Raw genomic sequence first — 20,022 nt, forward strand, 5'->3', positions numbered from 1 at the left:
CTTAAACTCCACACCGGTCAAACCGGTGCGAGTATTAAGGGACGGAGGGAGTATATACTAACATTTATTTTCATATACTAAAAATAAAATAGGGCTAAAGTAAATTATGTGAATAGTATAAAAAATTTAAACGGTGCTAGTATTAAATGACAGAGAGTCAGAGAGAGTATTATCTTTCTACTTAAATTAGACATACATATGAAACGACTATATTTAATTTGGAATACTCTATTACTCTATTGTACGTTTGTAGTAGTTGTTTTATTTAATTTTTTTTCTGTTTACAAATTGTAGTTATACACTTATACTACTACGTGGACTTTATACTATATCCCACGAAAGTTTCCACACATCATCATGTTATTATATGTCTCTTCTTCTTCCTATTAATTCCATCATTCTCCATTACAAACTACTCTAGAGCTTGTTCTAGCTTTAGACCACTCCACCGTTTCATCCTTCCAGAATGATCAATTTCACCTTCCCATACACTTTCTCCCTCTTTCTCTTCATTTCCCTATCTCTATCACGTGCCGACCTCCCCGGCACATGGGATCTTCTGGTGGCGGACGTAGGCATCGCTTCCATGCACACCGGCGTGACCCATTTTGGCACAGTAGTACTCCTCGACCGCACCAACATAGGCCCCACCCGCCTCCTCCTCCCCAAACACCACTGCCGTACAGACCCTCACGACGCCTTCTTAAAGCATGATTGTTACGCTCACTCCGCTCTCTTCAACCCCGTAACCAACAACATCCGACCGTTGATCATACAAACTGACACGTGGTGCTCGTCAGGACAGTTTCTTCCTGATGGGACCCTTCTTCAAACGGGTGGTGATATGGACGGGTGGAAGAAGATTCGCAAGTTTACACCGTGTCAAACGACAGAGTTCTGTGATTGGGAGGAGCTAAACGATGTCGCTTTATCCCATGGGAGATGGTACTCCACTAATCAAATTTTACCCAATGGTGAAATTATTATTGTTGGCGGTAAAGTTGCTTTTTCAGTTGAGTTTTACCCACCAAGAGAAAACGGTGCCGTTTCGTTCCCCTTTCTTGCTGATGTAGAGGATAGACAAGGTGACAATTTATACCCATATGTTCATCTTCTACCAAATGGAAAATTATTTATTTTTGCTAATAATAAATCTGTTTTATATGATTATGATAAAAATTTAATCGTGAAAAAATATCCACCGTTGGATGGTGGCCCAAGGAACTACCCATCTGCCGGATCTTCGGTGATGCTTGCGTTAGAAGGTGATTGTGGTTTGTGGTGGGGCCAGATTTGGAGCCTACATTAAAATGGATAATACTATTCCGGCGAATGGTAGTTGTGGTCGGATTGTAGCAACTTCGGTTTGGGAGATGGAAGAAATGCCTTTTGCTAGGATTATGGGTGACATGGTGATATTACCTAGTGGTGAAGTGGTGATCATAAACGGAGCACAAAGTGGGACCCAAGGGTTCGATTTGGCGTCAAACCCGTCCTTGAACCCAGTCCTCTACCGGCCTGATCAACCGATTGGATTAAGGTTTATGGTGTTGAACCCGGGCACGGTTCCTCGAATGTACCATTCAACAGCTAATTTATTACCTGATGGGAGGATACTACTTGCGGGTAGTAACCCACATTATTTATACAATTTCGAGGCAGAGTTTCCAACTGAGTTACGCCTTGAGGCGTTTTCACCAGAATATTTGAGTTCAGACCGGGCTAATTTAAGACCGGAAATAAAAGTGTGGCCTAAAGGCATAAAATATGGCCAGAAGTTTGAGGTAGAATTAACGGTTCCCCTTTCCGTAGTGGGAATGATTGAGATAAATTTGGGAAATGCTCCATTTGCAACACATTCTTTCTCACAAGGACAAAGGCTAGTCAAATTGAATGTAAGGCCCTCGGTTCCTAATGATAATGGTGGTTACAAAGTTAGTTGTGTAGCTCCACCCAATGGGATGGTGGCTCCACCAGGCTATTATATGATGTTCGCAGTGAATCAAGGGGTACCAAGTGTCGCACAATGGGTCCAATTGATGGAGTGACAATCATAGAAGGAGTCAACAATTTTTTCCTCCTATAATGAGAATGTTTATCATTTTCAATTTATACTAATCGAAAATGATAAAGGTCGCAACATGCGACCTTTAAGCCGTGTCACAATGATGACATGACATGCTTATGTGTCATGATTTAAATTGGAAACTAAAATATTTAACTTATATAATATATTATACATGTTTCAAAAAAAGGTTGGAAAATCTTAATATTTTAATTTGTTTCCTTATTTATATCGTCTACCTTATTTACATATTTTCATAGTAAAAATATTGAATTGATAGTAAAAGTATTCTGATGACACATAGCCTAAGTGACGCCTATATGTACCAATTAAACTGCGACACGTAAGATTGTGACAACTAAATGTTGTCGCAACTTGCGACCTTTATCATCACCCTATACTAATTACCAAACTAATAAGATCAAAGAAGACTCCAAAAGAGTATATGATCGCCTTCTATAATGAGAATACATCATCATTTTCAATTATACTAATTACCATACCTATTAAGAAGAAGACTCAAAAAAAGTGTATTATATGATCGCCTCGTTTTGCTACAGTAAGAGAATGTGGTCGATTTTAAGATTTTATCGTATATATGGCAAGTGAAAGCGTAAATGTGACACCAAAATGTATGTAGTATCAAGATCTAGTTACATTTTTCTTTTTTAGGTAGGTAAGGTGAAGGACTCTATCTGATCGGTACCCTGCCTCTCATTAACATACTAGACAATTTGGGGTAGAATAAGTGACGTGGATATATGTAAATAGAAAACTAATCAAATTCTCACTCCTGATTATTTGACTAGAGTTTTGATTCCCTTAGAATACTCCTAATCTAAGTAATCAAGCAATAACCTTAATTCACTCTTGAAATAAGACTAAAGGTGAATGTTACTCCTAACACTCAAACAAATAATCCATACGAATAATATTTTTTTGTATCAACTCTCTAACCTCTAATTAGGTTAGACACGATTTATTTATACTAGTAGTAAATAACAATCTTATTGGGCTTAAAAAGACCCAACTTACAAACTGCACCATATCATGGGCTTATTGGCTTTTAAAACATTAAAACAGATGTTAAGGCAAGAGTGTAACTAATGACATTCGGTAAGCCAAGTAACACAACATAGAAACTCTTTCCCGGAAGCAAATAAATTAAAGCCAAGAGAGTCAAAAACTAAACAAAAGGTCTTGTGCGCACTAGGTGTACAATAAATTTATTGTACACCAAGATAACTTTTACTCAATTTTTTTGTAACTTTAACCTAGTTTTGATTAACTTTTATATTAGTAATAAAAAAAGTTGATAAATAAACATTTTAAAGGGTTAAATGATTAATTTTATACATTATTTGTCATTTTAAAGAAATAAGTTTTACTAAAATTAAAAAATTTATCACTAAAAAATACATAATTTTTATATATATAAGCTTAACTTTTAAGCATTTTGAGTTAACTTTTACTTTGGTGTACAATATTTATTGTACACCCATTGTAAATAAGAATTTGTGAAAACTAAAGTGTCCGCTTCTTCAAATGGCTCCTTTGATTCTACATCAATAAGAGAGGTTGTAGTTATATTTATCTAAATTATAATGCGAATATTGGCTACTTTTTTTTACATCCCTTTTACCATTTTTTTTACCATTTTTTTAATATTGGATACAACTTATTCTTGGTGGAAAGTGTAGTGACATATATAACCTTCCCATCACTAGAAAAGAAAAGAACAAAAGTTAACCATATGATTTTTCCTCCCCATCATGAAATCATTCAAGGGTAAATGAATGCTTACGCTACTTATGTTTTTCTATAAATAGACCAATAAAGAGATGTAATCATATATTTCTATACTTTTTGGGTAATACTTATTTAATTCGTAACATTATTATAGCATTATCTATCTCTATTATATAAGAGAGGAGCTGAGGTTATTTTCGTAACACCATTTTTTGGTGTCCTCCTTGGAATAGTCCATTATACCTTTGGTAATTGTAAAATAAATAATAATAATAAAAAACAGAAACGGCTATAACATTTTAAGTTTTTTTTTTAAATTTCGCACGCATCGCGTGCATATAAGACTAGTATTCTACAAGTGAAGAATTGAGGGCATTTTAGTAATCACACTTTTAGTGTCCCTCTATCTAAAAGATTAAAATATCTAGATTATAGAAGGGAAGAAGTGAGGTTATTTTCGTAACACCACTTTTGGTGTACCCCTTGGAATAGTCCATTATACCCTTGGTAATTGTAAAAAAATTATCAAAAAAAAAAAAAAAAACAGCTATAAGATTTTAAGTTTTTTTTTTTTTTTTTAATTTCGCACGCATCGCGTGCATATAAGACTAGTATCTATACTAATATATTAAAAAGCGTTGCGAAAAAAGTTTATGTGCCATGTAGAACTCTCCTATTTACGCCATGTCATCCACTCACCAAGGTTATATGATGTTATTGACAACCAAAAATCAATACAAAAAAGGTTCGAACACAAGACCTCACGTTTGGAGAATAACTCTCATTACCATCTTAACCAACCATTAATTGTTGTTTATCCATGCACATTAATTTATAAACACATGTTAACATGAAGTCTAAAATAACTAAATCTCTATGTTACCTTTTATTTTTTTTATGGCATATATTGGAATAAAAAATAGCAATTAAAATATTAGGAGAACAATGAATTAAACATGATATATATCATAAGTCTCATAAGCATCAAGCCATCAACTACATAAGTGCCATGCATATATCTTATTAATTTGGAGAACGTAGTTCCATTAGAAAATAAATTAAACGAATTGTAAGATGATCTAACTGAAAAATTATTTGGCATGATAAATGACGGTAACGTACATGTGTAATTGATGAACTCAATGAATCTTTTCACTTTTATGGACTAAATGCATTTTGGTCAAATATTGAGTTGAAAAAGAATCTCGAATTTTAATTATTCAAAGTAGCAACCAGGACATCGCCCGGGCCACACACTAGGTATATATTAAAAGACGTTTATAGAGAGATTTATGTGACACATGATGCTTTGCCTATTAGTCATTCATCATATGCAATTAATAAATATTCGACACATAAGTTTAACTATTTGTCTTTATACCTTAACTATTTTGTTTTTCAATTAGTTATGATTTTATTACTTTTAGTTATGTTACACACTAGTTTAGTTAGTACCCAAAAAAAAAGTGAAAATTTTAATTTTCGAATACAATAAATAAATTTTCGAAAAAGAAAATTCGAAAAACAAATCGAATTTGTTTTGAAAATATAAAATTGAAAACAAAATTTTAAGCCTGAAATCCAATTATATTAAGATTGAAATCCAATTAGAAGCCTAGAAAAAAAATTCGGAAAAAAATCCAACGTTTTTTAATACACACGCTGACGTTAGCATGACGCAGCGCGCACACCACATGGATGCCAACAAGGCGGTCTTTCTTGTGATGCGGTCTTACACAAAAGTTTCTCTTGGATGGAGTTGTATATATTAGTAATTAATTAATTAATTTAAATATCTATGTGGCACATAATTAATTATCTATGTGACACTCGATAATTTAAAATTCAAAAACAAAATAGAAATCTTATTTTTCATTGGCCGAAACCATTAGATTTCATACGTGTGTGTGTGTGTATATATATATATATATATATATATATATATATATATATATATATATACATATATGTATATATATATATATACATATATATATATATAAAGCAACAAAAGTACGAATTATCTTTATTTAGCAAGAACTCTTAAAATAATAAAGTGATCCAAAATTTATCGTGATCTCGACCCATAAAACGCAATGAAGCAAGGCTAACCCGATTTAAACTCGAACCGAGCAATTGACCCGAATCCAAGGAACGTCCCTTCCATACTTGACCAATTAAACTTGAGACTAATCGATCCAAAGTTGACCCGAATCTAAGACTTATCGATATCACATGTACGCGCAGTAAACCGCTCAAATTAATTGTATCAGAATACAAAGACCCGAACCAAGCTCGACCCATACCAAATCAAACCAGTACATGCAAAAACGTTTTAAACCTAAACTAGGTCAAACCGAACCTGGCCGGAATTGTCCCAACCGAACTCAAACTACCCCAATCTAACCGACTTGAACCCTATATAATATATGATAAGATTTCATCTAAATTCAAAGTTATTTGATTCTATCCGAATCAACCCAAATCTAAACATTGATACGGTAATATATATTCGATTTCGACGTGACAAGGACCATTTAAAAACGACATGTGACCGATGAGATGACTCGATTTGACAACCCGATTCACAAGATCCCAAATCCCCATTCTCAAATTGAAACCTAAGATTACAAATGTCCAACTTACCGTCTAACGGTGATTATGCGGTACTCGACAAGTCTGACCACTAAGAACAAGATTGAAAGAATGTAAAGCATGTAATAACCACCATGTAACGTGATATTGGCCCTGTTTGGCAATTAGCGGTTAGCGGTTAGCTGTAGCGGATTGGATTAGCAGTTTTGACTAACTGATTGGATTAGCAGTTTTGACTAACTGATTGGATTAGCAGTTTTGACTAGCTGATTGAATTAGCAGTTTTTATAAAAGTGTTTGGTAAATAGCTGTTAGCGGTTAGTTGTTTGAGCATGCAAATTACAAAAAAGGACATGACGTATTCTATTGTTTAATTTTAAATTACTACTCCGTAATTGTTAAAATGATAATAATATATTTAATCATGTATATATGGTATACTTGTGTGTGTATATACTATCATGAAAATAATTAAACAACATTTTTCAAAAATAATTTTTAAATATATTTGTGCAAATAAATAAGTCAATATTAATATTTTTCTAATATATATCTAATTAATAAAATTGTGAAACCAATTTTTACAGTTTGTAGATTAATAAATTCAAACAAATAAACCAAATGCTTAAGAAATACGATGCCGATGTGTAGACCTTTTACCTACCATAAAACTACGAGTAATATCATTTGGGACCTTTGTTATCTCATTATTACTCAAACGACATGTCTCGTGCAAGAAATTACACAACATTCACTTATATCTACTAAATCACATCTAAAATTGAAATTATATAGAATACCTTTCTTAAAAAAACAAGAAAGAGAAAAAAAACTAACTAAATCAAGGAAAAAATAGAAGAAGATTAAAAAGTGGAGCAAATTCAACAAGAATAAAATGCAAAAAAGGTTGAAGAGATAAAAAAAAAGGAGGAAAAAAAAAGAGAGAAAACTAAAATAAATCAAAGGATGAGCAAGAAAATTGGAACATAAATACATAAGAGAAAAAATAAAAAAATAGAGAAAAAAACAAGAAAAAAAAAAACAAGAGGAAATTAAAGAGTAGTAGGAATTAAAATAAACAAGAATAAAAAATGGGAAAGAAAAAAACAATTAAAAAAAAACAAGCCTTCGATCTACTATGGGGTGAGAGTGAGAGTGCAATTTAAAAGGTAAGTGTGAGTGAATGGGAAGGCAAGGGATAAAATAGTAATTTTCGATATCCAATGCTATCCTCTAACTCAAAAAGCTCATCCAAGCAAGTATTCGTGGACTATTGACTGTGGTGCACATAGAGCATGGTGCACCAAAAGAACATATGTGCATACGCAAAAGAACATGACACTACGGCAAAAGAACATGCAATATAATATTTCACTTTTTTGTTATAAAAAATATATTATTTTAGTATTTATTAAAAACTTAAATAAAAAAAATTCATGTTCTTTTCTCTTAACCGGATGTTCTTTCATTTATATACTAGTGTTCTTACAGTGCACCAGAACCCTGCTCTATGTGCATCGTGGTCCACCTTCTAAATTGCGCCACCGAGTACACCGTAAAAAAATTGTAATAAATTTTAAAGCCGAAGGACATCAATCTCAATTCTCAAACGAGTCCCACGAAATTAACCCTAGACCACGTAATTCTATCTTCCAAGGTGACGATTGACGAGTGATGCTCCCACGCTAATACAGCACTACTCCACCGCACACCAACCACTAAACAATTTAAATAAGTACCATAATTGAATTATAAAGACATGATATATAGTGCGTTAGCATTTCAAACACAATAATATATGTACCATCCTAGATTTTGCTAAGGAGATGAATATTTGTCAGTTATGAATCTTGAACAATTTAAGTATTTAACTAAAGAAATGAATAGAAGTCCGGAACTAAAAATACATTGAAAATTTCCGTATAAAATTTGAAGGCAGTGTTCCGTCGTTCGTCCCGCTCCGGCCTGAGACCACATCTGCCAATGGTGGTGTGAGTGTGGCGGTGACTCGGTGAGTGTGTGCCCGTGTGAGTAATGCAAATGCAAGCCCAACTACGAAACAAAGCACAAAAGTCTTCAAATTCTGCAGTGTCCATGTGATTACAAATAGTCATTTCCCATTTGCATGCAGTCAACAAGAATACTAGTACTCAACTTGCAACAGAACTTTAACTAATTTTAATACTGAAACAAGTATCCAAAGCTCTATTTAGGCTTCGACTAATCTATTTTCGAAAACTCTGGTCAAACTGAAACAACACTTTTTCAGCTGATCCAAACATGTATCGAACCTCACCGGCTCGCCACATATGCGAAATTCTATTTTAGGCTTTAATTCATCCAAGTTCGAGACTTAATTTGGATGAAAACGGAAATAACTCCCTTATCAGCTGATCCAAACGGCCAAACCCGTGTCGGGTTTTTATTAGTTAGATAAAGCAACAAGATTAGTTATAGTTATATGGATTACTACAGAAAAAGATGTTTCAACTTTTTCCTAACCTTAATTCCACTTTTACCCTCTTCTCATCTGTTCATTTCAGACCCACTACGCTCCTGTCTGAATATCTGCTTTACAACCATAAAATAATTAATCCATTGGATCTAATCTCACCTTATTTCTTTAATTTATTAACATTTTTAAATATTTTTTGGCTAATTTTCTTTTTAAAAATTTCCATTTTTATTTTAATAATCCCTCTATGTCAGTGCTTACTGATTGGTTACCCATAAACTGTACCAAAAGTACACAACTTTAGCCTCATAAAATTACAATATTTTCTGCGATCATCAAATCATTGAACAAAAAGATAAATCACTGACTCCCAGATGAACATTTTGATTAATCTTCACCCTCTATCTTCTTGAATTTGCAAAATAATTTCTGGGTTTTTCTTAATCTTGAAAAAAAAATCTGGGTTTTCTCCAAAAAAAAAAATTAAAAATTGGTAGGAGTTGCTTCAGTTCTACTTCATGTAGTTAAATTCCCTTTCCACTTTTGAATTTATTCCGTGAATGAGTGTTCTTTCGGCATTGATTCTACACCCTGTACTCTGCATTCACTTTTACAGCCTCTCACCTATCTGATGAAACTTCTGTTCTGTTTTCTTCTGTTACAACAGAAGTACAGTACAGTATAGATTTTGCTTACTTTTCACTCCAAATAGAGCAGGGAATAAGGTAACTCATCTATTGGCAAGACGGAACACTATACTAGCAACGATTCCATATATATTTGGCGGAGCTTGATTTAATATAAACTCTTTTTTTGGTGGGGTTTGAGAAAATGTTTATTTCCAGTGTTGAAGAAGAGATCTATTTGAAATGTTCAGATGGTACAAATGGGATTTTTCCAATTCAGGAATATCCCACCATTTCTACTCATACAACAAATGTGGTCCCTGAGAAAACACAGAGTGATCTCAGTCTGTTATTGTCAAATTTAGAGGGTAACTTTATTTTGTTTAAATTTTGTATTTATGTTTTTCCTCTTTTTTGTTTATTAATAATCTGTTGAAATGATATGATTATGCAGAAGAGATTATGGGATTAAGGTCTAAGCAAAAGAATTTGGATGAAAAGCGAAGAGGGTTGTTAAATAAGATATTGGACATTAAAGGTATAATGATTTTAGTATGATGGTTTGACAATGAGTTGATATTGTGTTATTTTGATGCTGAAACTTGGTACTTATGATCATATCAGGAAGCATTCGAGTATTTTGTCGAATGCGACCATTATTATGGAGCAATATCCCAAAAAATGATGATCCTGTTGTGGTTGATTTGGATAAAGTTGTTGTAAAATCAGCTGGAAGCAAGAAAGAATTTGAGTTTGATAAGGTGTTTTGTCAAAGTTCAACACAAGGTTAGCATAATAACATGCCATTAGTTAGTATGTTTTCGCTGTCAATGTTAAGTTTTTCGGTTGTTTAGTTTGATCAAATACTGGTGGATATTCTGTAGAAGATGTATTTGTTGAGGTTGAACCAATTCTCAGATCTGCACTTGATGGGCACAATGTATGTATTTTTGCTTATGGTCAAACTGGCACTGGAAAGACCTTTACAATGGTGAGGATTTAAATCTTCCAAATCGGTTTTTTCGTTGTCTTCAATTCCCACTTATTGGCAAAGGGACTCATGAGTCAATTGTTTTTGATCTGTAGGAAGGGATGAATGATCAACCTGGCATCGTTCCTCGTGCTCTTAAAGAACTCTTTCATTATGCCTCTTTGCATTCCAATGCTTGTGTCAGTTTCTCTATGAGCATGTTAGAAGTTTACATGGGCACCTTAAAGGACTTGTTAGTTCGAAAACCAAATCGTAGAGCATATGAACCAGTAACAACACGATGGTAATTAACTACATGATTCTAATCTCGTTATAACTTGTTCTCATAAATCATAATCTGATGAACTTTGTTGGATGCATTTTAGTAACCTGAACGTTCAAGTTGATGCAAAAGGAGTAGTTGAAATTGAAGGTCTTACAGAAGTGCCTATCTCAGATATATCAAAGGCTACTTGGTGGTACACTAAGGGAAGACGAGCTCGTGCAACTTCATTCACTAATGTCAATGATGTGTCTAGCAGATCGCATTGGTGGGTTCTGTTTGCCTTAGTTCTATATATCAATCTGTTTATTTAAGAATTAAGCCATGTTGTGAATTTCATTGGATTAGTTTGGTGAGGCATTTACGTTATCTGTTTTAGTTTTATGTATGTGTAGCTTAATGAGGATCAACATTACTCATCATGGAGAGGCACCAGAAGATCAACCTAGAATTAGCAAGTTGTGGATGGTTGATCTTGGAGGGAGTGAACGGTTGCTGAAAACCGGAGCTACTGGTCTAACGTTAGATGAAGGAAGGGCTATAAACCTCTCACTTTCTGCCCTTGGTGATGTTATTGCTTCACTCAGAAGAAGACGAACTCATATTCCCTACAGGTATAATCATCGATCATTCCAAGTTTATCAACTAAATGGTGTTTTTCAGCTTTTGCTTAACTGATGCCATTCATTTCTGCAGAAACAGCAAACTTACCCAAATTCTGAGAGATTCGCTTGGTAAGTTTTGCATATCTTTTGTGCAAAGACGCATAGTTACAGATCAAAATGTCATCATGACTGCAAATACTTCTGACTATTCATTTGGTTTTTGGAGTGTCACTATGTATATGCAAACTTATCCTGTGTTTTCTGTTATATGTATTTCTCCCAGGAAAGGAATCAAAGGTTTTAATGATTGTGCACGTAAGCCCCGTTGAAGAAGATCTAGGAGAGACTGTTTGTTCTATGAGTTTTGCCAAAAGGGCAAGAGGTATAGACTCAAACCACGAACTGCCTCAGGTACTTCTTTAATTCTGCATACCAATATATACAACTGATGTTTTCTGTATGCATACTGATGTTTAGAGTATTTCTTGTTTTTGCATATTTCAGGAAGTAAAGAAATTAAGACAAAAGAGAATAGCTGAGCTTTCAGATGAAATGAGAGAAGCTGAAGAAGAGTATCAAAAGGTTAGAGATCAGTTGCAGAAGGCTGAATTCCTTCTCAGTGAGAATAACCGAGTTTATTCAACTGCCAATAACAACAACGCAGAAGATGAAGAAAACAACACCCCAGAAAGCAACAAAACTGATATCATCAAAGAAGTTGTAGATACCGAAAAACCTAGCAAGAGAAAGTCATTGCCACACTTTATGACCTCCACTGCTACCAGTCGGCTGAGGCACAGCGCTGCAGAAAGACAAAATCAGTTAGCAGCAAGAGTTTTGAGGTCTGGGACAAGAAGCTCCATGCAACTTTCAGCTTCACAGTCCTTGAGTTTTCTTGAGCCTCGTCTTAAAGCAGTTCTAAGAAGCCGAAGTAGATATCAACATGTCCCTACTGAGACTCAAAACTGCAACAATGTTGAATCTGTATCTTCACCCAAATCTTCCTCCTTAGCAGCGCATAATAAACCAGTAAAACCATCAGTTGTGAACAGCAGACCTGCATTGGCTCGTCACAGGAGAAGGATGTCGAATCTAATCTGATCTAATTTAAGTATTTGCTTATTTTGCGTAGTTTTCGATTTTTGAGAGTGATCACTCTCTGATCCTTAATTACTAGAAGTTATTATTTTTCCTGACTGCAACTCTGCAAGTCATGGTTTCTCTGGTGTTGTTACAGGACTTGTTGGTTGATTTATAAGCTTTCAAGTTTGAGACTGTAAGGCTACCTTGTTTTTATGTGTAGCCCTACGTTTGATGTATGATTTAGGGAGTAAAGGGTATAAATTTGTATGTTCGGAGTTGTTTTTGATGGTCTTGTGAGGTGTGTAACTATAAATAGCCATAAACGTGTAAAATTTTGACTGAAATTTATATAAGAGTTTGTCATGCTGATTTTGACACTTTTTTGGGTGTATCTTGGATTATTTAAATTAAGGTTAATTGATGCCTTAATTTTTCTGGTTATACTGTATAAAGTGGCATTACTGATTGTTTTTGTATCTTGGATGATATCGTATACACTGACATTTACCGATGGTTTTTGGTAAAAAAATACGGTTTTTCATGAAATGCCCCGGAAGTTTGCAATAATGCACCAAATACCCCTGCGCGTTTCAAAATTCATAGAGTACCCCTATAATTTCGTATTGTTCATTAAATGCACATGGATTTAACGGACGTTAGCTTGCCGTTAGTTGTGTTTTACCAGTTTGCCCTTAATTCTTATTTGGCGCGATTTAGGCAACCAATGTGACAGAAATTCAAAAAAAAAAAAAAACCTTCCCAACTTTTCCTCTTTCTCTCTCCTCTCCCCCGTTCTTCAACCTTCCTCAATTCTACTGTAACTGACAAAATTATGGATAGATCTTCAAGAATTAAGCGAAATTTGTTGCGCACTGTTTTGGCGAGTTCGTGGGTGTTCTTTGGGTGAATTCGCGACAAAAAGGGGGGAACTTTGAGGCGATTTACAGTTTCTGGTGCAGTGGACGAACTAGGGCCATTTTTGAAGTTGGAGTATCCACTTCAAGGTAATAATCCCTTCGTCGCTGATTTATTTTGCTTGTAAAGTTTAATTTTTTCGAGAAATTGATTAGGGTTAGGGTTTTGCGAAATTGTCGGTGATTTTTTGAAATTGTCAGTTGAGATTAATTGATTGGTTAGTGGTTAGTTATTCATTGAATTTGTTGTGATTAATTGGTTAGTTGTAAGTTGTGATTGTGACTTCTTGAATTTGATTGTGATCATGAATTGTGGTTGTTTATTGATGAATTGTTGTTGTTTGAATTTAAATTCATGTTTTTTTCTTAAATTTTCCTTTTAGGATGACTGCAATTTGGTTGTTATTGCATTATGGATCACATAGCTTTGATGTGAGAGTTACAGACATGGAAAAGTATCGTCTTTTGAGGTTGTTTTTGGATGTTTTTGAGGAATCGGTTAAGCAGGATGTGTTTTTACCTAGTACATTTGCCCTGTTTATTGAGTCTCCTTGTGGTAGAGTTGAGTTGGTAGATGATAAGACAATGAAGCTAATGTGGGGATGGAATTGGGGTAAAGACACTGCTGAAATATGGGTTGAGGGTACAGACAAACCAGGGGTAGTGTTTAGAAATGTTGTTGCCACAATTGAGCATCATAGGAAGGAGAGTGAGAGAAAGCTCAAGGAGAGACAAGATGAACTTCTAAGGGCTCAAAGAGAGGAGGAAGAGGAAATAATGAGGAAAAAACAGGAAAGAGAGGACATTTTAAGGAAAATTCAGGAACAAATGGAGTACACAATAGCTATGGAGGTTCCTGTGGTTGATTGTGAGGACTTAACCACTGAGTATGTAAGGATTATAAGCAAGGATGGTGCTGATGAGGTGTTTCCAAGAGCCTCTCAACCACAACCCACACAAGATTCTCCAACCTCCAAAAAACCTACTTCTCCTAAACCAAAGCAAAAGGCCAAAGCCAAGCCTACTACTCCAAAAGCTCCTCCTAAAGCTCCTAAGGTTCCTAAAGCCAAGAAACTGACCCCTGAGAGGAGACCCTCTTCATCAGCTCCCACCCCACCACCACAACAGCCCACACCACCACCACAACAACCCACCCCAACACCAAAACAGCCCACACTAAAGGCAAAACAACCCACCCCACCACCACAGAAACCCACCCCAACACCAGAACCACATCAAAGGCAAAACAACCAACCCCACCACCATAACAACCCACCCAAACACCACAGCAGCCCACCCTAACACCAAAACAGGCCACACCAAAGGCAAAACAACCCACCCCAACACCAAAACAATCAATTCCACCACCACATCAACCCACCCCACCACCACAACCACATCCCACCCCTTCCCCACAACCACAGAACAACCAAAATGAGCAGCCTGACCATTTAACACCACCACAGAACAACCAAAATCAGTCTGAAGCTGTTAAAAGGAAGGGAGGCAGAGCTAGACCTAAAGGGTTCAAGGTTAACAAAGTGACTGCTAAGAAATCTGGAACTTGGGTATCCAAAGGGAAGGGCATAGGTGTTAGGTTATGACAAATATAAAACATATATTTCATGCGGAAAAACCATAAAGCCAGAAATCCAAATTAATTGCCACATAGTCAATTAGCATAATTTAGGATACATACATGTGACGTGTGTCTTCCCTAGCTGCTCCCTAACCGAACAAGAACAAGTTTAGGACTCCAAATTTCGCCCCTCCGTAGATAGTCCACAACACATTCGGATCCGCCTTAGATTCAATTAACTAGAATATTATCTAAGGTTTTATGTTATTCGAAAGCTTAATTATTTTGGCAAATTATTAAGTTAGTTTTAAACTTAAAACTATATGAATACTTATGATTATTGTGATGTATAAATTGTGATTATGTATCACCTATTTATAGGGAGGAAATATCGGACTTAGATTTCCACTAGGATTCAATTTACTAATTCGATTAGAATTGTAGCTAAATTAATCCATTAGATTTTAGTGTTTAATCAAACAACTAACTCTTGTGGAATTAGAAAAACAATTAATCGAACAATCCTAAGCGGCTAAGGATTCGTAGCGTTGCACGAACACAAACACACACACACACACACACACACACACACACACACACACACACACACACACACACACACACACACACACACACACACACACACACACACACACACACACACAGCCCACGAGGGGCGCGGTGTGCGCGGCTCGGCCCAAGCAGCGCTGGCAGCACGCGGCCCATCGCTGGGCACTGCTGTTGTCCTGCCTTGCTTTGCTCGGCTGGGCCTGGCCTTGCTCCGTGCTCAGCTGGGTCTGCCTTGCTTGGATGGGCTCGCTGCCCTTGCTTGCTCGCTTTGCGGGCTTCGCTAGGCGCGGGCCTGGCTTCGTGCTGGGCCTTGCGTCTAGCAAGCTCGTCCAATGATTATTTCGTACGTCGCGATTCCGATTCGTTTTCCGATTCTGGAATTCATTTCCGATTCGAACAATATTTAATATTTCCGATTCCGGAATTTATTTTCGTTTTGAACAAATATTTAATATTTCCAATTCCGGAATTTATTTCCAATTCCGATAATATTTCCGATTCCGGCAATATTTCCGTTTCCGGCAATATTTCCGATTCCGGCAATATTTCCATTTTCAATCATATTTTCCGATACGTACCATGTTTCCGTTTCCGGCAACATCTACGACTTGGATAATATTTATATTTCCGTTACGATCCATATTTCCGTTTCCGGCAATATTATCGTTTTCGGAGTATTCATATTTTGCCTTTTGACGATTTTAGCTCCCACTGGAACCGAGATCCGTCCATTCCGAATATTCATAAATGGAGTATTTAATTCACTTAAATACTTGATCCGTTCACGTACTATTTGTGTGAACCTACGGGTTCAGTCAAGAGTAAGCTGTAGATTAATATTATTAATTCCACTCGAACTGAAGCGGCCTCTAGCTAGGCATTCAGCTCACTTGATCTCACTGAATAATTAACTTGTATAAATAATTAATACTGAACAGCATTTATTAGACTTAGCATTGAATGCATACTTGGACCAAGGGCATTATTTCCTTCAATCTCCCACTTGTCCTTAGGGACAAGTGTGCATTGCCTAATTTCTTTGTCGCTTGATGCTTGCTCATGGAAATAAGGTAAGAGTACTCATCCTTATTATGTCCAGAGGTATTTCTCGATTTCAGAGTTCAACTAATCAAATAAACAGATAATCATAGCCTATGATTCATCTGAGCACGGCCATGCATTTTACAGTTTCTAGCTCTCTGAGTGGCCTTGTACAACTTTCAGCATCTCATCCCGATTTATGGGAGGACAATCCCAATCTTGTGTTCTTGAGATTAGACTTCGTTTGATAGGTGATTACCTGGGCGTTGCCGTTATAGCCTCCTTTTACGGTGCGGCGGTTGACAACGTCAAAGTAACCAGTTCTCAAACAAGTAATCTCAAATCACTCAGGTATTGTGGATTAGTGTCTAATAATGTAATGAAATTTACTAATGATAGATTTTTCATCTCTTACAGTAAAGTTTCATAGGTCTGTCCGATACTAGTCTTCTCAAAGTAAGTATCTATGCAAATGATTGCGACATTGCCATGTCCACATAGTTCAAGAAACAGAACTACTAGTCATCTTGTATTCTAGTCGTCTAGCGTTTTCTATGCGTCCATCTTTGTAGAACACTTCCGACCAAGGACCATTTTCAACTTTTGACATTCAAGTTCACTTGATAGACATTTCTTAGTCACAGGACTGGTCCTAACAGTCTATCTTGAATATATCGTCAAATTGAAGGGACTCATCATTTAATAAACCAAAAATTAAATGGAAAATGAATTCTATTCATTTATATGAATGGTTAACCAAAATGTTTTACAAAGTATTAAACTCTAAAACTTTAAAACATTAATTAAGGACATCAAAGCCATTCTCCAACATGCTTGATTCCCATAGCTGCAGTGTGCGAGTTGTGCTTCGCTTGCGGCAGAGGTTTAGTTAATAGATCTGAGATGTTGTCGTCAGTTCCAATCTTGCTTATGTCGACTTATTTTCTTTCAACGAACTCTCGTAGAAGGTGAAATCTACGAAGTACATGCTTGACTCTCTGGTGGTATCTAGGCTTCTTTGCCTGTGCAATAGCTCCGTTATTGTCACAATATAGAGCTATTGGTCCTTTAATGGAGGGGACTACACCAAGTTCTCCTATGAACTTCCTTAGCCAAATAGCTTCCTTTGCTGCTTCCTGTGCAGCAATGTACTCCGCTTCAGTTGTAGAATCCGCAATGGTGCTCTGTTTAGCACTTTTCTAACTTACTGCACCTCCGTTGAGGCAGAAGACAATCCCAGACTGTGATCTGAAATCATCCTTGTCGGTTTGGAAACTTGCGTCCATATAGCCTTTAACCATTAATTCGTCATCTCCATCATAGACCAGGAAATCATCTTTGTGCCTTTTCAGGTACTTCAGAATATTCTTGGCAGCAGTCCAATGTGCCTCTCCTGGGTCTGACTGGTATCTGCTCGTAGCAATGAGTGCGTACGCAACATCAGAGCGTGTACATATCATAGCATACTTTATTGAACCAATCAATGATGCCCGGTATGTATTGTTCTTCTCTCTAAATCTTAATGCCCAGTATGTACTGTGATTCTCCTAGATCCTTCATCGAAAAAATTTCCCAAGCCAAATATTGACAGAGTTCAACATAGGAATGTCATTTCCGACAAGTAATATGTCGTCGACATATAATACTAGAAAAGCAATTTTGCTCCACTGACCTTCTTGTATACACAAGATTCGTCTGCGTTCTTGATGAAGCCAAAGTCACTGACTGCTTCATCAAAATGTATATTCCAGCTCCTTAATGCTTGCTTCAATCCTTAAATGGATTTCTTAAGCTTGCATACCACTTTAGCATTCTTTGGATCCTCAAAACCCTCAGGTTGTGTCATAAACACAGTTTCTGTTAAAATGCCGTTTAAGAAAGCATTTTTGACATCCATCTGCCATATTTCGTAATTGTAATATGCAGCGATTGCTAACATTATCAGAATAGACTTTAGCATTGCAACTGGTGAAAAGGTTTCATCGTAATTCACACCGTGGACTTGCCTGTAACCTTTTGCAACCAATCTAGCTTTGAAAACTTCTAGTTTCCCATCCTTGTCCTTTTTCAGTTTGAAAACCCATTTGCTTCCTATGTCTTGGTAGCCATATAGCAAATCGACCAAATCCCAAACTTGGTTTTCAGACATGGAGTCTAATTCAGATTGCATGGCTTCTTGCCATTGCTTGGAGCTAGGGCTCGTCATAGCTTATTTGTAAGTCACAGGTTCATCGCTTTCTAGAAATAGAACTTCATGGCTCTCGTTCGTCAAAATACCTAAGTACCTTTCCGGTTTAGACCTACATCTTTGTGATCTACGCGGGGTTACATTTCTAGATGGTTCTTGATTCTCACCAGATACTTCTAAATATCTCTGAGTTTCAACCTGAATGTCATCTTGAGCATTCTCTAGAGTTTGTTGTTCGACTCGAATTTCTTCGAGGTCTACTTTTCTTTCACTTGTCATTTTGGAAATGTGATCTCTTTCCCAAAAGATACCATCTTGAGCAACAAACACCTTGTTCAGATGTATTGTAGAAGTAATACCCCTTTGTTTCCTTTGGATAGCCCACAAGGTTACATTTGTCAGATTTTGGTTGAAGTTTGTCTGAAATTAATCGTTTGACGTATACTTCACAACCCCAAATCTTAAGAAAAGACACATTTGGAGGCCTTCTAAACCATAACTCATATGGAGTCTTTTCGACAGCTTTAGCCGGAGCTCTATTTAGTGTAAGTGCAGCTGTGTTTAGTGCATGTCCCCAAAATTCTATTGGAAGTTCGGCCTGACCCATCATTGATCTAACCATGTCTAGCAAGGTTCGATTCCTCCGTTCTGACACACCGTTCCATTGAGGTGTTCTGGGAGGAGTCAATTCTGATAGAATTCCACATTCTTTCAGATGGTCGTCAAATTCATAGCTCAGATATTCATCGCCTCTATCAGACCGCAGTGCTTTAATCTTCTTGCCTAATTGATTCTCTACTTCACTCTGAACTTCCTTGAATTTGTCAAAGGATTCAGACTTATGCTCCATTAGGTAGATATAACCATATCTACTGAAGTCATCAGTGAAAGTGATAAAGTAGTTGAAACCACCTCTAGCATTTGTACTCATTGGTCCACATACATCTGTATGGATTTAACCCAATAGTTCATTTGCTCTTTCTCCAACTTTAGAGAAAGGTTGCTTTGTCATTTTTCCAAGTAAGCATGATTCGCACTTACCATAATCCTCTAAGTCAAATGGTTCTAGAATTCCTTCCTTTTGAAGTCTTTCTATGCGCTTCATGTTAATATGGCCTAATCGACAATGCCACAGATAGGTGAGATCTGAATCATTCTTTTTGGCGCTTTTGGTATTTATGTTATAAACTTGTTTGTCGTGATCTAGTAAATAAAGTCCATTGACTAATCTAGCAGATCCATAAAACATCTCTTTAAAATAAAACGAGCAACTATTGTATTTTATTAAAAAGGAAAATC

The 20,022-nt window shown here is 36.1% G+C and overlaps 2 protein-coding genes across 2 annotated transcripts; both read left to right on the forward strand.

The window, feature by feature from the left end:
* The first annotated feature begins 404 nt into the window (after positions 1–404).
* On the forward strand, positions 405–2,257 carry LOC110801083 (aldehyde oxidase GLOX-like). The gene is given in 2 exon segments (XM_022006403.2): positions 405–1,269; positions 1,271–2,257. Coding segments are annotated over 2 exon segments (1,581 nt in total). The 5' UTR covers positions 405–466; the 3' UTR covers positions 2,049–2,257.
* Positions 2,258–8,980: 6,723 nt separating this feature from the next.
* LOC110801082 (kinesin-like protein KIN-14U) lies at positions 8,981–12,808 on the forward strand. The gene is made up of 10 exons (XM_022006402.2): positions 8,981–9,858; positions 9,945–10,028; positions 10,115–10,276; positions 10,375–10,481; positions 10,577–10,764; positions 10,847–11,011; positions 11,139–11,357; positions 11,440–11,477; positions 11,632–11,759; positions 11,853–12,808. The coding sequence occupies exons 1-10, from the start codon at positions 9,696–9,698 to the stop codon at positions 12,447–12,449; spliced, it is 1,851 nt and encodes a 616-aa protein (XP_021862094.1). The 5' UTR covers positions 8,981–9,695; the 3' UTR covers positions 12,450–12,808.
* Positions 12,809–20,022: the final 7,214 nt, after the last annotated feature.

Source organism: Spinacia oleracea, chromosome 4, assembly GCF_020520425.1.
Source record: "Spinacia oleracea cultivar Varoflay chromosome 4, BTI_SOV_V1, whole genome shotgun sequence".
Classification (NCBI taxonomy): domain Eukaryota; kingdom Viridiplantae; phylum Streptophyta; class Magnoliopsida; order Caryophyllales; family Amaranthaceae; genus Spinacia; species Spinacia oleracea.